The sequence below is a fragment of the Ovis canadensis genome, chromosome 17 (assembly GCF_042477335.2).
Source record: "Ovis canadensis isolate MfBH-ARS-UI-01 breed Bighorn chromosome 17, ARS-UI_OviCan_v2, whole genome shotgun sequence".
NCBI classification, from domain to species: domain Eukaryota; kingdom Metazoa; phylum Chordata; class Mammalia; order Artiodactyla; family Bovidae; genus Ovis; species Ovis canadensis.
Window position 1 is genome coordinate 55,061,084 of NC_091261.1, and position 20,662 is coordinate 55,081,745.

Below are 20,662 nucleotides of genomic sequence, written 5' to 3' on the forward strand. Positions count from 1 at the left end.
TTAGACACACTGGACACCCCGTAGTCGGCGGAGCCTGACAGACGCAATGGGGAAACGGGGCCAGCCTATCACCGGTGCACCCTCCCGTCCCGCCTGAGACAAGACACCCCCGCCCCCGGTTCCTGGCCTGGTGTGGCCTCTCTCTGGCTGTGACCCACCCGAGGTGCCTTTTGCCTCTATTCAGGACCCTCAGACTTCCGGTGGACAGGTGCCCCTGGCCCCAGTCCACGTGTGCCCCATACCCCACCCCCGACAACGACGGAGCACGTTGCCAGGGAGGCCCAGCTGACGATGGGTGGTGTCCAGGTGCTGGTGTGGCCCCGAGGCTGCCCAGGGGCAGAGGGCACAGAGCCCATGGCTCTGAGTGGGAGGGGCCCAGGGCTCACCTGCTTGGTGGGCTGCAGAGGGACCTTCTTCTTCCCTCGGTCACAGGGGGTCTCCAGGTCCTGCTCAGAGCTGCCTGCCTCCAGGGGCCGCCCGTTCTCACTTGGCTCTGCAGATGGGCAGTTTTCTGCCTCCCGGGGCTTCTTGACAAGGCGACGTTCCCACTTCTCCTTCCGCTCGTGTGGCTTCAGGGCCATGTCCTTCTGCGGGACAAGGAAGAACAAAGCCAGTTAATCGGTGGTGACACATGGAGTGTTAGCTATCCCAACGGTGACACCACGAGAGACTATGCCATGCCAAAGGTGGGGCCCTGTGCACATGCCAGCGCCCACCTGAGGGGCTGCAGCCCACGCCGCCCTCCACAGCGGGCTGTCAGCCTACCACTCTAAGCTTGCGAGGAAGCCTCCCACCCTGGCAGGGCCGCGTGAGGGGAGTGAAGGCAGATGGAGGGGCGGGTAGGGCATAGATGGGTCGGATGAGCATGGGCGGGCCTGTCAGGACTGGGGGTTTGGGGAGGATGACTGGGGTGTTTCCCAAGGAGCCCAGCCAGCAATAGGGTGCCCTGATCCTCGGCCCAATGTGAAGTCTCAGCCAAGCTCACGGGAAGCAGGCACTGAGACTGGTGGCTGTGCTGGCCTCTGTGAGACATGGTCCATTCTGGGAGTGGCCCTCAGATTCCCAGTCTGAGACAGGGTGAGCCCTGGGCTGAAGGCCATCAGCACAGTAGCTGGCCAAAGGCAGAGACTGTGCAACTCCAGCTGCCTCCTCCTCTGGTCCTGAGCCACCTGTGGGTCTATCAGCCCAAATTCCCTGCAGCCTGGAATCCTGACTGGATGGGAACTGTCCTGGGAAAGCAGTCTCCATCTCAGCCAGGTGTGCAGGGCTTCAGCGACCCCAGATCCAGCCCTAGAGCAGAGATGTGGGCAAGCCCTGCTCACAGCTGTACCCAGTGCCCAGAGCTGAGCCTGACACACAGTGGGTGTTTAACAAGCATGTGTTACACTGATGCTGACAACGACAATGTGGTCTCCCATCCCATCAAGCCTCTGCACTGCCTGCACAGCTACTACTATGCAAAGGTCTGGACGCCCCGCTCCCCCGTCCCCACCAACACACACAGCCCTGCCCATGTGCCCAGAACCCAGGAGGACCTGGGATTGATATGTACTGAGCAGGTGAGGTGCCACTTGCTGGCATCCACAAGGAAGCTGGAGGCAGCTCCAGCACCACTGGGCTGCTAAAGAGAGAGGTAAGGAAACGCCAACAAGGGACTTAGCAGATTCCAAGAGCATTTGTGGGAGGAGAGGAGGAGGAAAGCCTGAATGAACACAGTGGTGACTTTATCCCACGGCCCTGCAAGAAGTGTCCCTAGGTACTTAAGCGGGTGGCAGGAAGGACGAGGTCCCAGTCTGCTCTGGTCCCCTGGACCAGAGGCAGGAAACAGGAGGTGCTGTGCTTGAGGGTGGGGTCCTCCAACTCGGGGTCCACAGCCACCTCAAGAAGACTCCACACGTCCCTCTTCCCACCCAGTGAGCGGGGCCCACACTTTCCAGAATTCACCAGGGGCGCCAATGAGGCCAGACTGGAGTTGTCCCTCCAGAAACAGAAGCACCCTGACTGCCCTGTCCGGTGTGGCCTGTGGCCCGGCCCGGGAGCAACCACGTCCAACTGCAGGCTGACTGACCACCCCGCTCCACGGCTGCACACGGCGGTGTAACAGATCCCTCCCCTCTCCCAGGCCCAAACCCACAGGCACGCAGACCTGGAGCGCGAGCAGGATGTGGGGAGTGAAATGCCATCCACAGCCTCTCAAGAGGAAGCATGTCACACCCTGTGATGACTGCCCCTTCACCAAGCACTAGCATGCTCACTTTCCTGCACGTCCCTGCCCTATCCTCAATGTCAACTCAGGGGTACCAGGAAGAGAGAGGGATGGTGTCCCAGTGGGGATGGGGGCTCCTAAAGGTCAGCTGAGCCGGGGGGGCCACAGGTGGGTAACTTGTCCTGGGACATCCGTGAGGTCAGACACCATGCCATGCAGCAGTCCTGCCAGCCTGGAACTCAGGTCCCCACTGATGACCTGCCAGGCCCACAGTTGTGGACCTGACCAAAGTTCCACAGGCAGATTCTGCCTGAGCAGCAAGGGGGACTGAGACTTGCTGGGTGCAGAACAGCCCCTTTCCCATGCTCACACTCTGGGCTATAAGACCCCAGAGACACCCACAGGTCACCTGCACTTTTGCAGCCACCTCTGGAAACCCCCAGGGCACTACCTTGTCTCAGTCAGAAGGGGCTACTCCCCACCTCATGCCCTGCCGACAAGAGTCCCTGCTGATCCCAGGACTTCCCGTGCTTGCCCCTCCCATAGGAATCAGGCCAACTCATTACCGTGGCAGTGAGCGCCGACTGTATGCCAGCTCGGCTCCAGGCACCTGGGGTCAGATCAGGAGGGAGCCAGGCCATTAGGTGAGCTGTCACGACTCTCAAAAGGAGAGAAGGCTAATGCAGACAAGGAAGTGGAAGAGAAGGAGCCGCTTCAGAGGTGCATTCCTGTCTCCCGGGGATGGGAGGGAGGCCAAGGGAGGCTCTGACGTCTGACAGCAGTCAGCAGCTGGCCCTGCATATGGCCACGGGCTTCCCTGGGGAACAACACTGAGGCTGTGCCTCCACGGACAGAAAGCATTGGTGAACACAGCGGCTCGCTTCCCACACACAGGGTACTCAATACATATGGACTCCTGGTGTGCCCAGGACACATGAATGCCAACCCCTTTACAGACGGAGGCCAAGGCCCAGAGAAGTCCAGAGAGACTCCTGGTCACCCAACTGTTCCCACCCAGGCCCTGGAAAGCAGCAAGGCTCCTGGAACACCCACCTGTCCATCGTGCCAGGTCTGTCCCCTCAGAACCTCACTGACCACCCATGGGTCCCCACCTCCCCCCTGCCTCCCATCCGAAGGTGGAAAAGGCCGTAACCTCACTCAGAAGGCTTCCTCAGGGGAGGGAGGGGCTTTTGTCCCACGAGGTCTTCTGCAGTAGGGACTGGGCTGGCCCACATGCAGGGAGCCGCCTGCCACACTCAGTCTACAGATGGAAACGCAGGCTTGTTCACACACCCTCCCGTCTGACAGAGCCCCTGTGGCCAGGCTGATGCAGCACTCGCCAACGCAGGAAACACGGGCAGACACCACCTAAAGGGCCCACAGATATAAGGAGGCGGGGCTTTGAGGCATCTCCCCGCCACACACACAGGCGTGCACATGCACACTCAGACCCCGCACCCTGGACAGGAGGCTGGCGCAGAGTCTCCACGCAGGACACTGAAGCTGCGGTGATCAGGCCCCTGGGCCCAATCTCCCATCCCTTGGAGCCCCGCTCCTACCCAACACAGGTGCTGTGACTTTCTCGTTGCCACAGAAAGCGGCAAGCTTTTTCCCCTCACCTTCCCGTGGACCACTTCATTCTGGAAAGAGTAAGCCTCCTGCCCCTGTGTGGCCTGATCCTGAGGTGTGCACCTCACGTTGTCACTGTGGGCTGAGCTCTCACAGGGAGGAAGGAGCAAGCACCCATCTCAGGGCCTTCTTAGGGCCATCCAAAGCCACTTTTGACCTACATGGCCAAAGTCACAAAGGCTGTTTCTGGTCCACGGGATAACCTCTGGGCTCTCACGTCTGAGCCCTAGAAAGAGAACAGGGCTGCCCGTGACAGAAGTCTGAGCAAAGGGAGAGAATGCATGGACAGTCCACCACTAACCATGAAACCTACAGGGGCAACCTGCCCTAAGGGGTCACATGGGACGGGGCAGGGACCTGTCTTTCTAACAAGCATCTGTGAACCAAGGAGACAAAATGGGCTGGACAGACAGGGAAGGGAAGCAAGCATGGGGGTGACTTACGTGGTGCACGCTGCAGATAGAATCTCCTCCGGGACCCCACCCACTCCGGGCCGGGACCCCTCCCTCCCCCTGCCACTAGCCCCAGCCCCTCTGCAGGTTCTGGAAGGGCCTCAGGAAAACTCTAGGTCATCTCTCCAGACACATTGGGCCACTGCATCATTCACGCGGTTAAAAAGACACGTCTGTCAACCACGAATTGTCCTAACTTGCCACTTTTCCTGTCATTTTCTTTAAAAAACAACAACTAGATTGTCAGAAAACTTGAAACACTCATGCCTCTCTCCCCTGTACTGAACTCAGTCCAGCTCCATGCCAGCCACAGACCACGGTGGCACATGGGGCCCCAGGACAGGACCTTCTGCGTCTGGAAGGAGTGGGGGAGCAGGAAAGCTGCCTGCCCTGGCCAAGCTGCCATGCGCTCAGCGTGGGCCCTGTGCAGACAGAGGCTCCCTGGCTTCCAGAGGCAGGCGTCCTCGTGCCACACATGTCCTGGCTCCAAGAGAGGCCCACAGCATTTCCCGCCTGAAGGCTCAAGAGGATGAACTCTAAGCCAACGGCCCCACCAGTTTCCTCTCCTGGAAGGAAACGCGCCATGTCAGCAGGATTTCTCTGGAGCAGGGCACACAGGGGTCCAGACGCCACTCCCACAGCAAGTCACTGCCCTGAGAACACTCCCAGAGCTCCCCGGGCTTCTGTTCTGTGCGTGCAGCTGGTGAACACGAGCTGGTGTTCAAGCCCTGGTGCCCAAGGCTGGGGCTGCCCTCGCCTGTGAGGCCAGTCTGGTGGTGGTGGTGGTGGGGGGGGTGGTTGTCTGGGCTCCTTTAAAAGGCTCAGCCATGCCCGGGCACACGCAGGGTCACTGCCCTGCCGGCCTCAATTTCCTCATCTGGAGATTGGAGCAGCAGCTGTGCCCAGGCCTGTGGGGGTTTTACCCACAGCTGCCTCTGGAGCCACACTGCAGGCCCACAATAATGCTACTACAAGTGCTCCCGAGTACAAACGGGGCAATGAGGCACTGCCAAGGTTGTGACGATGCAGTGTGAGGCAGGACAAACTCCAGTGCCCCAGGGTCTGCGGTCATGTCCACCAGTGACCCAGGAACTTCTAGCCAGCCCGGGGAGTTGTCAGCTCTTGCCATCACCAGAGGTGACAAATGAGGTGACCCAAGAGGGGTGTCCAGGTAGCCCTCAGTCGGCATGGGGCCTCTGGGCCACTCCTGCGGGCACACATGGGCAGATGCAGCCATGCAGAGCCCAGCACCCTTGCCCGCACGCAGGGGGGCCTCAGAGAGGGTGCTGTGGGGCATGGAGGTGCACAATCGCTGGCCACCTGACGCAATGGCCCGGCAGTGAAGCCCCCGAGTGACCAGGCCCTCAGACCACTGGGGTCAGGGGCAGCTGCTATGAAATCACAGATTAGATTTTCCTGTAGCAATTTCATGTGACTATTTTTAACTCCCTTAAACATTAATACTATGCACCACCAATAAAATTTCAAACTGCGCTTCAGTAAACCAGCCATGGAGAGAGAAAAGTAATTAAAACTGGCAAACACAGACTCAGAATTGTTCCCCTCGCTGGGGGCTGAGGCTGCTTGCTCTCAAGTGGATCGGGCCCTTCCAGGCCACGGACTCTGCAGGCAAAAGCATGGCCATCTCTCTCCAACTGGGCAGGAACCCCCTCTTCCACACTTTGTGAACCACACTGGAGTCTGTTCCCCAATACCTGGACCCCACCCCCACAGAGCTCACCCCTCCTCACCAAACTTGGGCAACTCTCGCTCCCCCCTCAGCAGGGTGAGAATGCAGATGGCCCCAGTGGACAGCCCACCCGAGACCTCACCACTGCTTCCCACCCCACCTGCCCCTTTACTTCCTGCAGGGAGGCCTTGTGGGATGGCCATGCCACCCTGGGACAGGGCCAGGGGGCTGTAGGGTGGCTGAGGTTGCCTGTCTCCCAGAACCTCCTGGACTCGAGGGCCCCAGCAGCACTCCCCGACTCCTGTTTCAGGCATCTGCTCTCTGTGGTTCCAGGAGTTCAGGTCAAATCCCACCTTCCTGCAGTCTGAGTGTGGGCCCCACCCATTCTACCCTCAGAGCCTCACCCCCAGCTCACCTGGCAGGCTGTCATCTCCCATCAGAGTCTGTCTGCCCCAGGGCCTTGGCCCAGCTGCTTCCTTTGCCCTGGCATGCACACGGCTCACTGCCCCTCACCTGCAAGTTTTGGCTCAACACTCCCGCACCCGCTTACCTCAGTAAAATCACAGCCCCTCCACCCTGCTCCTCTAGGCTGTGGTTCACACCCTGGGGCAGAGACTCCATGTGCAGGTGCTTCCTCCCAGTGACTGGGGGAGCCCGTGGCTTACTGCCAGGGTCTTTCCCCAGGAGGTAACCCTTCCCCTCCCCCCAGCCAGAAAGCAGGTAGCTTCTGCACTGCCCACCAGCATCCGATGCCTCCAACCCCCAAGGGACCAACTCTCCATGTCTGCGGGTTCTGGGGACATGGGACTTAAGTGCCAAAGTCAGGGAAGTTCTAGAGAGACAGGGAAGGAAGGCCCTGTGAACCACCCCAACAGGATCTGCCTCCATTTAGACAGGCTTTGCTAGAGGCCCTCCCTGCCCACACAGGTCCTGGAGGCCAGATGGGGAACTGAGAAGGTCCTCCACCTGCCCTAACCCCTGCCCCGGGCCCTGTTCCAGGTGCAGGAAGGCCACAGGCACCTCCGCCCCCGGCCTGGGACCTGTCTGCGCTCAGGTCCTGAACTGGGAGCTGGCCTGGCTGCTCTGGGGGCCAGGTCCAGTCTCCCCTCCAGCGGCGCCACTTGGTCAGAGTTTCCTCCCTGACCTGTCCCCCGCCTACGTCACACCCACACCGCCCCAGCCCCACACCCAGTACGCTGACTCTCTAGGCAAGGCTTCCCTGAGGGTCCCCTTGCCCTTGAGGGCAGTCTCCTGAAGACCTCACTGACACCTCTGCTGCTCTGGAAGCTTCCAGAACCTGCCTCGTCGCATCCCGGTCCCACTGCGCTCCTCCTCAGTGCCCTACCCCGAGCCCCCGCCCACAGTGTGCGCAGGGCAGTGAGCACCTGGTGAGGTGGGCATGGCTGGAGGGCAGACGGTCAAGGGCATGGAGTCAGGAGCCCGGCTCCAGCAGGACGACCGCAGCCTCGGCCAGTGCCTCCCGGGCCCCAGCTCCCGGCATACGGGCAGGGAGCCCCTCCCAGAGGGACGCCCCTCCCAGGCCCTGTGAAGGTACCCATCTCTTCCCACATCCACTGACTGAGCCTCTCCCATCAGGACAGAGAAGAGTCACCTGGGAACAAAACACGCAGACCCACCCACCCTGTGGTAAAGTCAAGCCAGACAGATGGCTGACAACGCAGACAGAGGTCTGGGGAAACTGGAAGCGCCTGGGGGACGAGGAGGTGTGAAGGTGGCACAGACAGCCGCCTGCTCAGGTCTGCACGAGCCACCACCCAACACCACGTCCATGCGTGGGTCCCCCCCCCGCCCCGTGACCCGGGCCGACCCTTGACTTGCACTACACTGGGATTTAATGGTCACAAACCACCGTTCTGACGATGACGAGGTCGGTCTCTGCTCAGGGCCCCTCAGGCCATGAGCCCCGCCCCAGAGGCTCAGCGCCCGCTCCTCCACAGCCAGACCCTATCCCGTGCTCAACCAGGACTGCCACAGTTCCTCTCAAGCTCGAGGTCCTGGGAGCTCCCCCTAGGGCCCTGGAATCTGCGCAGCTGCAGCCCAGCCCAGCGGGGGAGCAGCCAGGGCGGCTGCTGCTGAACCATCTCATGCTCGTGTTCTGTGTGGGTGGGGGATGAAGAAAAACAAACTCTGAGAAGAGACAGGGAGGTACAGGACCACTAGTAGGTACTTCCACCTTATCACCTCTAGATGAGGAAAGTGAGACCCAGAGCAGGCATAGGGCTGCCCCGGCTGATAGGAGGGCCTCAGAAGCATCCTGAGCTTGCTCCTGGGAGATGACGCAAGCTGGGCAGGGGCCTGCGGCAGGCGCTCCTAGGGTGCAGGGCCCAAGATGAGGAGGTAGGCAGGGCCAGGCTTCAAGGGGAACATGGGTTCATTCCATGGACAGCAGACAGGGGATCTCTGGGGAATCTGGATGAGGAAGAGATGTGATCTCAGGAGTCAGGAGCCCTTGGCTTTATCCAGATGAGTCTATGAGCATTCCTGTCTGACAAATCTCACTGGGGCTGCAGGTGGAGCCAAGACTGAGGTGAGGGCAGGCTAAGCAGTATGCGGGAAAAGCACTGGCCAGGGGCCTACCGGGGTCTGAGGATCAGCACACAGAGCCGAGCCTGGGGGCCAGAGGGGATAGCTATGGTATGTGAGGTTAGGTAACTGATAGGATCTTGGCAGACCCTATGGGTCCCTGTGGGGACTGGCGCTCATGAGAGGCAGGAGACCTGGGGCCAGGACCATGAACACCCCTGCCCTCCCCCAAGGCTGGAGAGTGTCTGCAGGAAGAGGGGCAACTACCGGGCACCAAAGGTGGCAAAATACGTCAGATTTGGAGCAACCAGTGGACAGGGCAGGGAGAGAGGATCAGGACATGGCTGATGGCCACACATTGCTGGAGCTCCTGTGGAGGCTGGTTTGGAGGTCCCACCAGGTCCCACCTGATCCCCACAGGGCCAACTCTTGACTCAGTCTGAAACTGTGAGGGCCCTCCCTCCAAGGACAGGAAAAACAGGGTGGTCAGACATGCAGCCCCGGGCCAGAGGGGTGAAGCCCAGGCTGGACAGGTGGGGGCCCTGCCGCTCTCTGGTTACATGGCCTCCACCCCCCGCCCCCTGCCCTCCACAGGGCAGCACAGACCTAGGTCCTGTGCCTGGTTCTCATCCTGCTCTGCTACTTGCCAGCCATGCAGATTTAAGAGGTGACTTAACTCCTGAGTTTTCAGAGGGGAAAACTGAGGACAACGGGAGCAGCACGCACCTGCTGCAGGGGCTGCTAGGAGGACGGGGTGAGCCGAGGCCCTGACTGCCGTCGTTCCTGTTGCTGTGATTTTCGGCACCCCCACTGACTGGGCTGGGCTCTGGCCCCTAGTACTTCCCTGGCAATGGCATGTAAGTGGGGGCCCCCTAACAGGGTCACACAGGTGCCGTGCACAGATGCCTGCTCTGCTTCCCCCAGCACAAGCTGCCAGGTCAACATGTGCAGCTCCGTGCAGAGTCCAGAGGGCGGTGACCGCCCTAAACATCTGTTCCAAGGGAGAAGCAGAGCCGGGGACACTGGAGACGCTTCCCCGGGTCAAGGTCCCGCCCCACATACACAAACGCACAACGGCCTCCCCACCCCCTGGCCCCACGTGCACACCAGGGTCCAAACCAGCTCTCCTCCCACACACAAATGAGTCCTGGTGAGCGGAACAAAAGGGGAAACTCAGATTTCTTTCCAGAACTACTGTGGCAAATCAGGGTCCTAGAAGATTCTCCACACCAAACTGGAACCAAATACCACATCTGTCCTAATTCTCCAAAGCACTTGATTCCACGCAGGTTTCAGATTCCAGCTCCCGAAAGGAGAAAGTGTCTCAGGTGACCTCGGTGATCGGTCACCGCATGCGCCCCTCCTGGCCTCACAGACCTTCCACAGCCTCTCAACCCGAAAGCCCCACCCGCCCCAGCACCTGCCTTGCCTTCATGGCAGATGCTGTCATCACAGCCCGTTACCTCCTTCCAGTCTCTCGCGAGTCTATAGTTACCTGTCCGCCTCCTCTGCCTGGAGCCAAGCCCAAAGCTGGCACAGGGCACAAGACGCACCCAGTGCTCAATGAGTCAGGAGAGCAGGATGGGTCAGAGCCCTCCCTGGTGGCCAGCAGTCGCTTCCAGAGGCCTGGGAGACCCACGTGAGCCTTGCAGGGCCTGCCTCAAGGCCACCACTGCCTGGGTCCCAGTGACTGAGAGCAGCGAGAGACCATCCCAAGCAACAGTCCAGGCAAGAGGGCTGGGTGAGGGAGGCCGTGGTCCGGTGATGCGACCCACAGCGTTGGAAACCTCTGAACAGGCAGTGGCCTGGCTCCCCAGAGGCCTCATGGAGACTGAACCGGGGGATGGCTCCTCGGGGCAGCAGGTTCCTGGTCACCAAAGATGCGCAGAAAGGGACTCCCGGCAGAGGGGTGCGGGCAGGGAGCACGGCCCGGGCAGTGTGACCACAGCAGGCACCTGGGCCTGGCCCCCGTGCAGCTGGACTTCTGCCCCAGATGAGAGGCCAGGTGAATGCTTCAGTCTCCCCATCTGCGCAGGGTCCCCAACTCCCAGGGCTCCTCACACAGCACATGAACCACATGGCTCAAGCTGTCCCAGCGGGTGCCACTGCGGTCACTCTGGCTGCCCCCAGCTCGGTGACCCCCACATCCATGGTGGGGGTGGCCTCCAGACTCCAGTACCCTTCCTCCAGAAGGCAGAAAACTGCCCACCCGAACAGAATTTGCTGCGTACACGTACCTGGGCTGCGGACCCCCTACCCTCCCAACAGTACACACGCGCACACACGGCTCCGAAACCAGAGCAAGGGCGGAGAGAATGCTGCCGCAGCTGCCACGGAGGAGCCCCGACGGCCCAGGCTGCCACTCCTCCCAGGCAAACTTGACTAGCAGGGAGGGGAGGCTCCAGGCCATGGAGCCACTTCTCTGCCATGCTCTACCCCAGGTACAGCACAGCCTCCAGGTGCCCACCACCCTCTCTGTCGTCAGATCCACACGGCCTTCACCGGGGCTGGGCACAGCGCAGGTGAGACAGACAGGGAAGCCTGAGGTGCCGAGGCCACAAGTGCCCGCACACAAGCCCCCGTCACGGGGGAACAAGGGAGTGAGCCAGCGTAAGGGAGCCCAGGAAACGGCCCAGCCCCACAAGGGGCTCAAGACCCTCACCTGTGCTCGCGGGCAGGTGAAGGTAACATGCTGCCCAGCAGAGACAAGGCTACCGTCCATCAGGACTTTGGCTGCCGCCACTGCTGTGTGTCACCAGAGTGTTCCCTGTGACCCTACTTCCTGAGATGGATGTGGAGTGATACTGGGGGACGTGGCTGAGCCCTCGCAGCCCAGTGCGGCCTCAGGCTCTGCAGTCTGGCGCAGATCCCCACGGTGCTCGGGGGGTTGGCCCTTCCCCAGAGGTCAGGCAGCCGGCCCCGGCCACTGTATTGCTCCTGCAGCCCACGAAAAGGCTGACCCTTCACATGTCGGGCAAGATCACCCTCTGCTCAAGCTCAGCTTCTTCCCAAAGAGTGTCTGAAAAATGCAGCCAAGTTCAGGGGAAGATCTGCAGTTTCTGTGGCCTGGGACAGAGGCAGGCAGATTCTGGGCAAGGATCTGGCCTCCCCAGGCCTCAGCTTCTTCTCTACTAAGTGGGTGTGTGAGGACAGGGAAGTCCTCAAGACAGGCGCTCAGCAGCTGCTATTGTCAAAACTGCTCCCACAAAGCTCATCTCCCCCACGACAGGAGATAGTGATGGTACAGAGATGCCAGGCCTGACTGAGGCTAGGCCCAGAGCTCCTCCCACCCCACAAGTAGCAAAACCGGTGCTGCCCTGGGCTGGTGGACACCCAGGTGGGCTGAGGGGCCATGCGGTGGCTTTGCTTTCACTGGCTGCCAGGGTCCCCCTTGGAGGCTGCACACCTCACAGCAAGCTGTGGGACCTTGTGGAGTGGGGGCAGGGGGAGCAGCCTAACTCATCCTAGGCAGGTTCCAAGCTCGGCACCACATCTCCAGCCTATGACTGCAGGCAAAGCCCCATCCACCCACCACGGGCCTCAATTTCCCCATCTGAAGAGCAAAAGGCAGCCTGGAGGAGGTGCTCTGTCCTAGAGACTTGGACGTTTTCCATGCTGAAGGCTTCTCTGGCTGCTGGCTCTCCTCACAGCACCCAATCATCCGTGTGTTCTCAGCTCTCACTCCTCCTGTCTGAGGGTTGGGCTGGGCACGTGGCCCCCCCAGGTTAACTGACAGCATGGGCTTCTGTCCATGGGTTGCTGGGGCTACATCTCAACTCCCCACACGCCTGGCCTTGAGCACCAAGCTAGCACAGACCACGAGCTCTCTGCCCTGAGGGGGGACTAAACCTGACTCGCAGACGGATCACCACCACTGACCCTCCGTAATGTGGCCCAGGAAAGGGGTGTCTTGGCACCCTTCACTGACTCCCCACCCCCATGGGGCCATGTCCAGGCCTGAACCCACCCCTCAGTGGGCATAAGGCTCACATCCTAAGCTGGGAAGGGTTCCATTATTTTGGGGGGAACACAGAGCGAGCCCCTGGATGGCCCCAAAGGCTGGGAGCAGCGGGGCCGGGCCAAGACCAGCTGCCCACACACCACTATCCACCTGCTGCCGTGTCGGAGGTGGGAGCACGGTTTCTCAAGCACGACTCTATGTGGTGCAGGTCACGTACGGCTTGAGGTGTAGTACATTTTGTGGATTACAAAAGCTACATGTATTGATCAAAACGTAAGAAAGAGAATTAGAGAAGGGAAGTCACCTGTGAGCACAGCTATAATTTGGGGCGTTTTCCTTTCCATCTCTGTTTCCGGGCACACATGCCCCAGACATGTACAGATGCGGCAGATAACCTTTTCCTTGTGCAAAAAGGAGAGGTGCAAGACTACAAGTATGGTTATAGCTGCGTAACATGCTCTACAAAGACCAGGAGCTGGGGACAGTAGTTACTGAAGGAGACTGAGTCTAGTGCTACTTTTTTTCAAAATATACCTTTTCATAAAAATTGACTCGATCCAGGTAAAACTGTTTTGCTGTTTGAAAAGCAAATGAACAAAGAAATCATTTGGATGCCAAGCGAGAAGAGTGGTTCTACTGTCAAATGCTCTCTCCAGACCCAGAGAACACGAAGGAACATGGAGGGCAAGGGCCGGCTGCCCTGAGGGAAAGCCCTGGGAAAAAGATGCCCTGTGCCGCCCCAACCACAGGGCCCCTATCCCATGGCCACCTGCTCACTGTCCCCACATGGATAAACGGAAAACTGGAAAGCCAACAGGGGACAAGGGCTTAGGTGTGCGACCCCGTGCCCAGATCATGACCTCTGCACATGCTCAGCTCAGACACTGGATTCCAATGGAGATAACCCTACCCCCAGGATTGTGTACATGTCCTGAGCCAGACAGACTTGGGGCCCCTCCTCAGTTGACAACACCCCCGCCACATTATGGAGCGCCTGCTGGGTCCACAGCACTTAAAAGGGGTGGCCAGTGATCTTCCCAGCTGCCCTGAGGCAGGCACCTGTGTCACCCTTCCTCTGGAGCAGACACAGGGACACCGGGTAGAGGGTAAGGGGGCCTGAGACCTGCCCAGGACACAGGGTGGAGGGGGCCTTCCCAGGACACAGAGGGAGAGGGAGCCTGGAGGGGACTGGGGGTGGGGCGTGCCTCCTCAGGACAAAGGTAAGGAGGCCCTGAGGGACACTGGCACTCTGCACAGGGCCCCACACCTGACATTAGGTTATGCTCCCAAGGTGGCAGCTTGCATCCACATGGAGGCCAAAACAGACTCGCGAGGGCTTGGCAGAACCCTGAGTCTGGGCACACTGAGGTCCTGACACGGCAGGCGACGGGCCTCAGTGTCCCCATTTGTGCCGTGGGGACAAGCAGGTTCAGAACAGCACCTACTCGTTCGCTGCGTGCTGTCACTCAGCCTCATTATGAATTATCTGAACTCTGGGGGAAAACCACTACACTTTAGCAAGAAATGAGGCCAAACAAGCGGGCTGATCTAGAAGTTTTGACTTGTCCAGAAGCCCCGTACTTTCCAAGACAGGCAGACCCCTCCCTGGCTCAGAAAGGCAGAGAAAGGTGCGTAGAGGGGCCCTGCGTGATGCGGCTGCGTGAATGCCAAGCAAAAAGGAGCTCATTCTCACCACGACCTGGCTGGGGCTGGTCTGAGCCCACAGAAGTCCCCTCGCACTGCGTCCCGAGGCAGGAGGGTACAGCCAGAGCCACTGCAGGCAGTGTGTGGGGCGCTGAGTGACCCGAGGCGCAGCCTCCCTGAACCTCCATTTCTCATCTCACTGGTTCACTCCAGGAACATGGGGCACTAGGACCCTCAGGGGAAACACACAGACTCGGTGCCTGCTCTCTTCCAGCTACAAGTTCTGGAGCATCAAAACAGCAGACAGCTTCAGAGAGATGTGGGAACTGGCGGCAAAGAGAGTGTGTGAAATAACAAGGGGAGATGCACAGCTGGGGGGAAGGGATGCCGCTTCAGGCCATGCCCAGAGACAGCCTCTCCGAGTGTCATTTGCGCTGAGACATGAAGGCGCCGAACAGCCCAGAAAGAGGGAACAGCAAGTTCAGAAGCCCTGAGGCAGAACCTGCAAGGGGCTGATACGCTGGTGTGAGAGGATGTCAGGTGGCAGAGGCCAGCTGATGGGGTGCAGGGCCCTGGAGGACACAGTAAGCATTTTTGTCTTTACCCCACCTGACAGGGCAGTTACGCATCTGGAAGGTGGTTGGTGTATCCACTCTCAGAGGCCGCAGGGCAGGACCTGGCTTGAAAGCTCAGCCCTGGGGCCTCCCCTCCCCAGGACAGAGCCTAGGCCTGCGACACCACACCCTGACAGAGGGTGTTAGCCGAGGACCCCTAGGCCCAGGAGCCATCCCAGGCTTCCCAGATAAGCACAACAGAGGATCTGGGGCAGTGTTAGCCCAGGCTCTGACACAGGTGCATCCATGCGTCCAGACAAAAAGTGGCAAACCTGTGCCTGGGCCACCTGTCCCTGGCTGCCAGCACCTGACCCTGAGGCTCTCTACAGAGGCGGGCTACTCCTGGAAAGGGGACCTGCAGTGTCGGGACTTCCCCTCCCCCAAAGCTTAGCTTCTGAGACTGGGGAGTCCTAGGCCACTGGCCCCAACTCCTCAGAAAAGGGGAGCTGTTAACTAAGCATTTCCTGGGACCCCAAACCCCACAGACGCTGGTCCCCCCAAATAAGTGCTGTCTAGGGCCCCTGGAGGGTGAAGGGGCTGGCTAGCTGACTGGGGCTCACAGGACTCCCAGGCCAGGCCGCATTCCTACCCAGGCCAGTTCTAGGAGACAAGAACTCCCGACCAGTCTACTTGCCAGCTCTGACAGCATTCATTTCCTTCTCCACTCACTTGGTTTCAGGCGAGAAGGGACGTTATTTGCTCAACAAATATTGTCCACGATAACTCAACCAGACAAGCAATATTTTCTGCCATCCTAATAACCACGCAGCACACAGCGGTGGCAGAGAGAGGGGGCTAAAATATGACCCTCCCTCTTCCCATGTGAACAGAAACCTCGAGGAGGGAGGAGGAGAACAGGAAGAACCCTCAAGTATCCATTTTATCACGGCCTCCATGCAAGTTCAGCAGTGCTCACCTCCCTAGCACATCCTGAACCGAATCAAGTGATATTTTGGCAACATAAACACAATTGGAAAAAGACTGAGTAGCCAGGCAGCCCCCAGTTTGGACAGTATAATTTAGAGATTTTTCTCCCCAGCTCCTTAAAACACCAACAGGCCCGCACCCCCCGCGGGGGGGCCGGGTCCTCCCGGAGCAACCCTCTAGGCGCGTGGGGCCCACACAGCCCTGGAAGCCCTAAGGGGGTGGGTGTGCCCATGCTCCAGGGGCTTCTCTTTCGCGACTGCGCGGCAACATGCTCGCGGGGGCCCACCTACCTCCAAGGCCTCCAGCGTGCTGAAGCTGGCAATGGCGAAGCCGTCGATGACCTCTTCCTCCTGCGAGCTGGACTCGCGGCGGCGGCGGCGCGGGGGGCGCGCGGCGGCAGCGCGGGGCGGGGGCGCGCGGGGCAGGCCCGTGTTCTCCTTGCCGGGCCCGGGCTCAGGCTCATCCCCCGACGACGCGCTCTGGTCGCGGGCGTCGCGGGCCGCCTCCCGGCGCCGGCCACGGTCCCGCTGCGCGCGCGAGCGCCGGCTCTGGCGGACCTTGGCCTCCATGGCGCGCGGTGACCTTGCGGCCGCGCCGTCGGGCTCCCGCTCCGCTGCCGCTGCGCTACTCGGCCCCGCCGGGCTTGTTGCGGTCCGCGCGGACTCGGGCCCTGGGCGGCGGCGGGCGGCGGGTCGGGCCGGACATGCCGCGCGGGTAGCCTCAGCCCCGGGCCCTGCGCGGCCTGGGCGCCCCGGCGCGGGACGCCGCGCGCATTAGCGGGGCGGCCGGCGCTCAGCGGCCGTAGGCCGCGGCCCCGAGGGCACGCCCCATGCGCAACTGGCGGCGGGCGAAGGCTGGGCTGAGGCCCGACAGGCGTGCAAGCGGGCGGGGCGCTGACCGGGGCTGAGGCGCCGGGGCTCGTGAGGCGGCGGTGGCAGCGGCGCCCCGAGCGGATAACAACTGACGTACTTCCGCCAGGCAGCCGGCGCTAGAGGAAGTGGGAGCTTCGGCGGAGCCGATGCGAGCCCGCCCCGCCCCGCCCCGCCCTGGGCCCGCCCCTCTTGGCCCAGCCAGGCCGCTCTCTGCCCCTTCAGCCAGGCCCTACCGCCCCGCCTCCGGCCCCGCCCACCAAGCCGCGCTCCGCCCCACAGGCCCGCCCCGCCCATACCCCGCCCCTTGGGGGAGGGATCTGGGAGGCCGCGCCCCTTCCCGCCCCTCCGCAAGCACCTGGGCTGGCGTCCCAGCACGTGGGAGGTGTAGGGAGCTGAAGTGCTACCCTGGCTCTCTGTTTGCCTGTTTGGGGAGGGGCAGGGGGTACATCACTGCGCCTCCCCAGCCGCGGCCTCGTTCCGATAGAATCTATCAATGGGAGCTCATAAGCGGAAAAGTGGGGGCCTCTCCAGCCAAGCGAGACATATGCGCGGAGGGGCACGCTCACCATCACCGCCCTCCCCCGCCCCCGCAGCTGGGGGAGGGTGAACAGAGTTGGGGAGTCCAGGTTCCCACCAGCGATGGGAGGCCCAAGGGTGGGTAGTCCTCGACGCCCTTTCAGATACAGGGGCGGGTAAGGGATTTACTGGGTTCGCAGAGGGGGACAGACCACCTCAGCCCAGAGAGGGGGCATGTTAAAGATGAGGGTTTTTCATTCCCTCACTATCCTGCACCCCAGTCTAGGACTTCTTCACGTGTTTCCTGCTTCTCGTTAAGGGTCTTCCTGCAGGCTGGTCTTGTCCTTCCATGGCTTCCTTTGCTCTCCACCACCCCTTGCCCAGGCACCTGACCTCTGGGCTCTATTATGGGGAGGGAGAAGTTCTACACGAAGTGCATTCCCTCTATCTTTTCCTGGGTCAAGTTCCTCACCTCACCCCTCTGGGTGGGAGGCCCCGGGGGATGCCTCGTTTGCATAGAGACAGCAATTTGGGCTGCGGGGGCTGCTCCCCTTCCAGGGCAGCATGGTGGCAGGAGCGGATGAGAGGGGGCAGCTGGAGAGCTGAAAGATAAAAGGAGGAACTTCCTCTTTCACCCATGGGAAACTGCGGTTAAGGACCCACTGTGGGTGGGGAGGGACCGCTGTCTTCCTCAAATCTTAATATCCTTAATTCGCTTAACATTTATTTACTAAATGCCCTGCAACTGGCACTGTTTGTGTTGCTCTAGTGGATGAGACAAAGGGCCCTTTCAGAAATGAGTGAGAACCTGAACACAGAGCCAAGTAAAATAATGTTGAAGGGTAACCTGAAGATGACTGAAGAGGGAGTTGTCATAGGAAGTGGGCATGGGGTGGTCCCGGAAGCCTCTCAGAGGAGTGGTAATTTGAGCTGAGACCTGCCAGATGAGAAGCCAGTGAGCCAGGGGCCCCTGTGTGAGCAGCGCAGGGAGGTGTGTGGTCTGCATTGTCACAGGCTGTTGACAGGGTTGTCCCTGGGGACAGTGGGGAAGGCAGTACTCCAAACATCCTGATACAGGGGGTGGGGAGCCTAAGCCCCCAAAGCTGCCAACCTCCAGTTCACCCAGGCCTACTCTGTCCAGCTCTCTCTGCTCTGGGCCCTCCTTCCACCCTCTCCTAGGCTCCTTGGGGGTGGGAGCAGAGTTCCCCTCTCCCTTTCCCATTGCAGATTTTGTTATCACTCTGACTTCCCCAGCATCATCCCCTTTGGTTTTTAAGAGCCTTGTTAGAAAGACGGAAAGCTTCCTTGGCATTCCTCCTACTCTAATTCTCCTCTGAGGATGGAAGGCCTGAAAATTTGTGTTTGCAGGGGCAGGAGGTGGGGGTGGTCCCAGGGGTAATACTTAAGGATTTCATTTGGGAAACAGGCCCTTGAGCCTGCCTGCCCATACCCAGTGGGGCTTCCAGGCCCCACACTTGCTCCAGAGGCCCAGAGTCCTCAGAGACCTGCAGCCTGGGCTGCTGAGCTGATCTTGGGGACTGCAGGGGCTTCCTTTCTTGTCACCCCCTTCCTACCCTCTAGCACAATGCTTGGGAAGGCCCAGGTTTTGGTGTTGAGGTTTTCAAGTGTAGGAATGACTGTTCATCTCCCCTTGAAGACACTTGGATGTGTTCAGGATGAAGGATGGGATCACTGTAGACTCCCTGTGGGGACTCCTCTCTGGGTTTCTTAACTCTCCCTGGGAGAAGCCCCCCAAGGATTTTCCCTCCTTCGATTCATTTCCAGGTGGCTGGCCAGTGCCTTAGGGACCAGCCGCCATCTCCTCAGGATCCTGGGCACAGGAAACCTCCCTTCAGGGGAGAGGCAGAGTTGGGTGGGAGGAGGCCGAAGCCTGCTTGCCTGCCTTGTGCTCATCCCCTTCGCCACCATCTATGCACATCACAGGGGCTCAAACGGTAAAGAACCTGCCTGCAATGTGGAAGACCTGGGTTTTAGTCCCTGAGTTGGGAAGATCCCCTGGAGAAGGGCATGGCGACCCACTCCAGTATTCTTGCCAGGAGAATTCCATGGACAGAGGAGCCTGGCAGGCTAGAATCCATGGGGTGCCTCTCCCAGGGCTCTAAACCTGCTCCTCAGGGTTTCCAGGAGCCTGCAGAGCTAAGCGCTGACACCTCCACTCCCTGCTGGTATAAGGGGTGGCAGGACTGCTGTTCTGCTCGCTTTCCATGTGTTCTTGCACACACATTTGCTCTCTTCTTCCTGGAGGGGGATGGGGGGTCTTTGGAGTGCAGACACCAACAGTGGCTAAGGGATAGCTTCAAGACCATGCTAGTGGTATTTTCTAGATCTATGCCGTCCAGCCCAGAAACCACCAGCTTGAGATGTGGCTCATGCAACTAGAAAACTCAACTGTGCATTTTATTTATTAACGTCAATCTGAAATGAAATAACCCCTGTGACTGGTGGCCACCATGCTGGCCAGAGCAGTTCAAGAGCCTAGGCTCTAACCTCAGCTCCTCTCTTCAGACTGTGAGCGGATGGTCTGACTTCTCTGCCTCAGCTGTCCCTTCCATAAACCTGGAGTGGGGTGGGGCGGGGTGGTGATGACATGCTTCCTGTGGTGGGTGGTCTGAACATTCACCTAGAATCACTCAGGGGCTGGGGGTTTTGTTAACATACCAGAGACTCTTCCGTTCCTGGTCCTACTTTGGGTTTGAGATTTGCATTTCCAGCAAGCTGGGGCTGCGAGTCTGGAGACCACAGGTTGTGAAACCCTCTTGTTTGCGTGTAGACACCAGTGTCCCAGAGAATGGACGTCTTCACCCCTTGCTCCGCCTCTCCAGAGAGGTACTCGCCTTCTGGACCTGGATCCCAATGAACTAGGTTTCCTTCTTCCTCTCTGCCTCCCCACTAGCCCCCTTGGGGCCCTTGGGGCTCAGTTGCAGCCAGCCCGGGTCTTTCCTTCCATCTCATCCCATCCTGAGGACTCATCCTTCCTCCAGTACAATAGGGGAAATGGGTCCTTCCCACAGGCTAGACACTGCCAAAGAGAAGCTTTGCCCCACCCCCAGCCTGCTGGCCCAGTGCAGGATGATTTCAATCCCAGCCTTCACCAGATCCCACCCCCAGAGCCAAGTCCTCACCTGGTCACCACACGCAGCAGAGCGTCCTCCCCAGAAGAATTCTGAGAGGCAGTGATGAAAATTATCTGCTTCCAGGGTGGCCTGGAGCTCAACCCCATCAGTCTTTGCTGTTTGGCTTTGCTTTAGAGTCACTGCTCTTCTGTCAGGCTCTGAGCAATGTTAATTGACGTGGAATTGTATTCAAAATTCAATTTGCCCTCACAGATCCATTCAGGCCCTATAAATCATCAGAGTCGGCTGCTCCTTTGGGATTGAAGCACACTTTCTGTTTGTCGGGTGACAGCCAGAAAATGACTTCTGGCTCACAGGCCAGCCCCTAGTGCAACATCTGTGAACAGCTGTTTGCTCCACCATGGTGAGAAATGTTGGTTTCAGCCTTTTCAGTATCCATGCAACCTCTTTCTGGCAGCAGCACTTCAATGTACTTTGGACACTTAGCCTATTTCGATGGATGCGGTCTGGGA

General features: G+C 59.8%; 1 protein-coding gene across 41 annotated transcripts in view; it reads right to left on the minus strand.

The window, feature by feature from the left end:
* FBRSL1 (fibrosin like 1) overlaps positions 1–16,640 on the minus strand; it is an 84,113-nt gene extending 67,473 nt beyond the window's left edge. For 33 of the 41 annotated variants that reach the window (XM_069558588.1, XM_069558587.1, XM_069558571.1 and 30 more), the window contains exons 1-2: positions 15,958–16,546; positions 387–587 (exon numbers count right to left, since the gene is read on the minus strand). In XM_069558588.1, coding sequence (XP_069414689.1) covers positions 387–587; positions 15,958–16,236 — 480 coding nt within the window. In that variant the 5' untranslated portion in view covers positions 16,237–16,546. Of the gene's footprint in view, positions 1–386; positions 588–15,957 lie in introns of all 41 variants that reach the window. The other 8 variants (XM_069558580.1, XM_069558559.1, XM_069558567.1 and 5 more) reach the window with 4 other exon arrangements.
* Between the last annotated feature and the right edge of the window lie 4,022 nt (positions 16,641–20,662).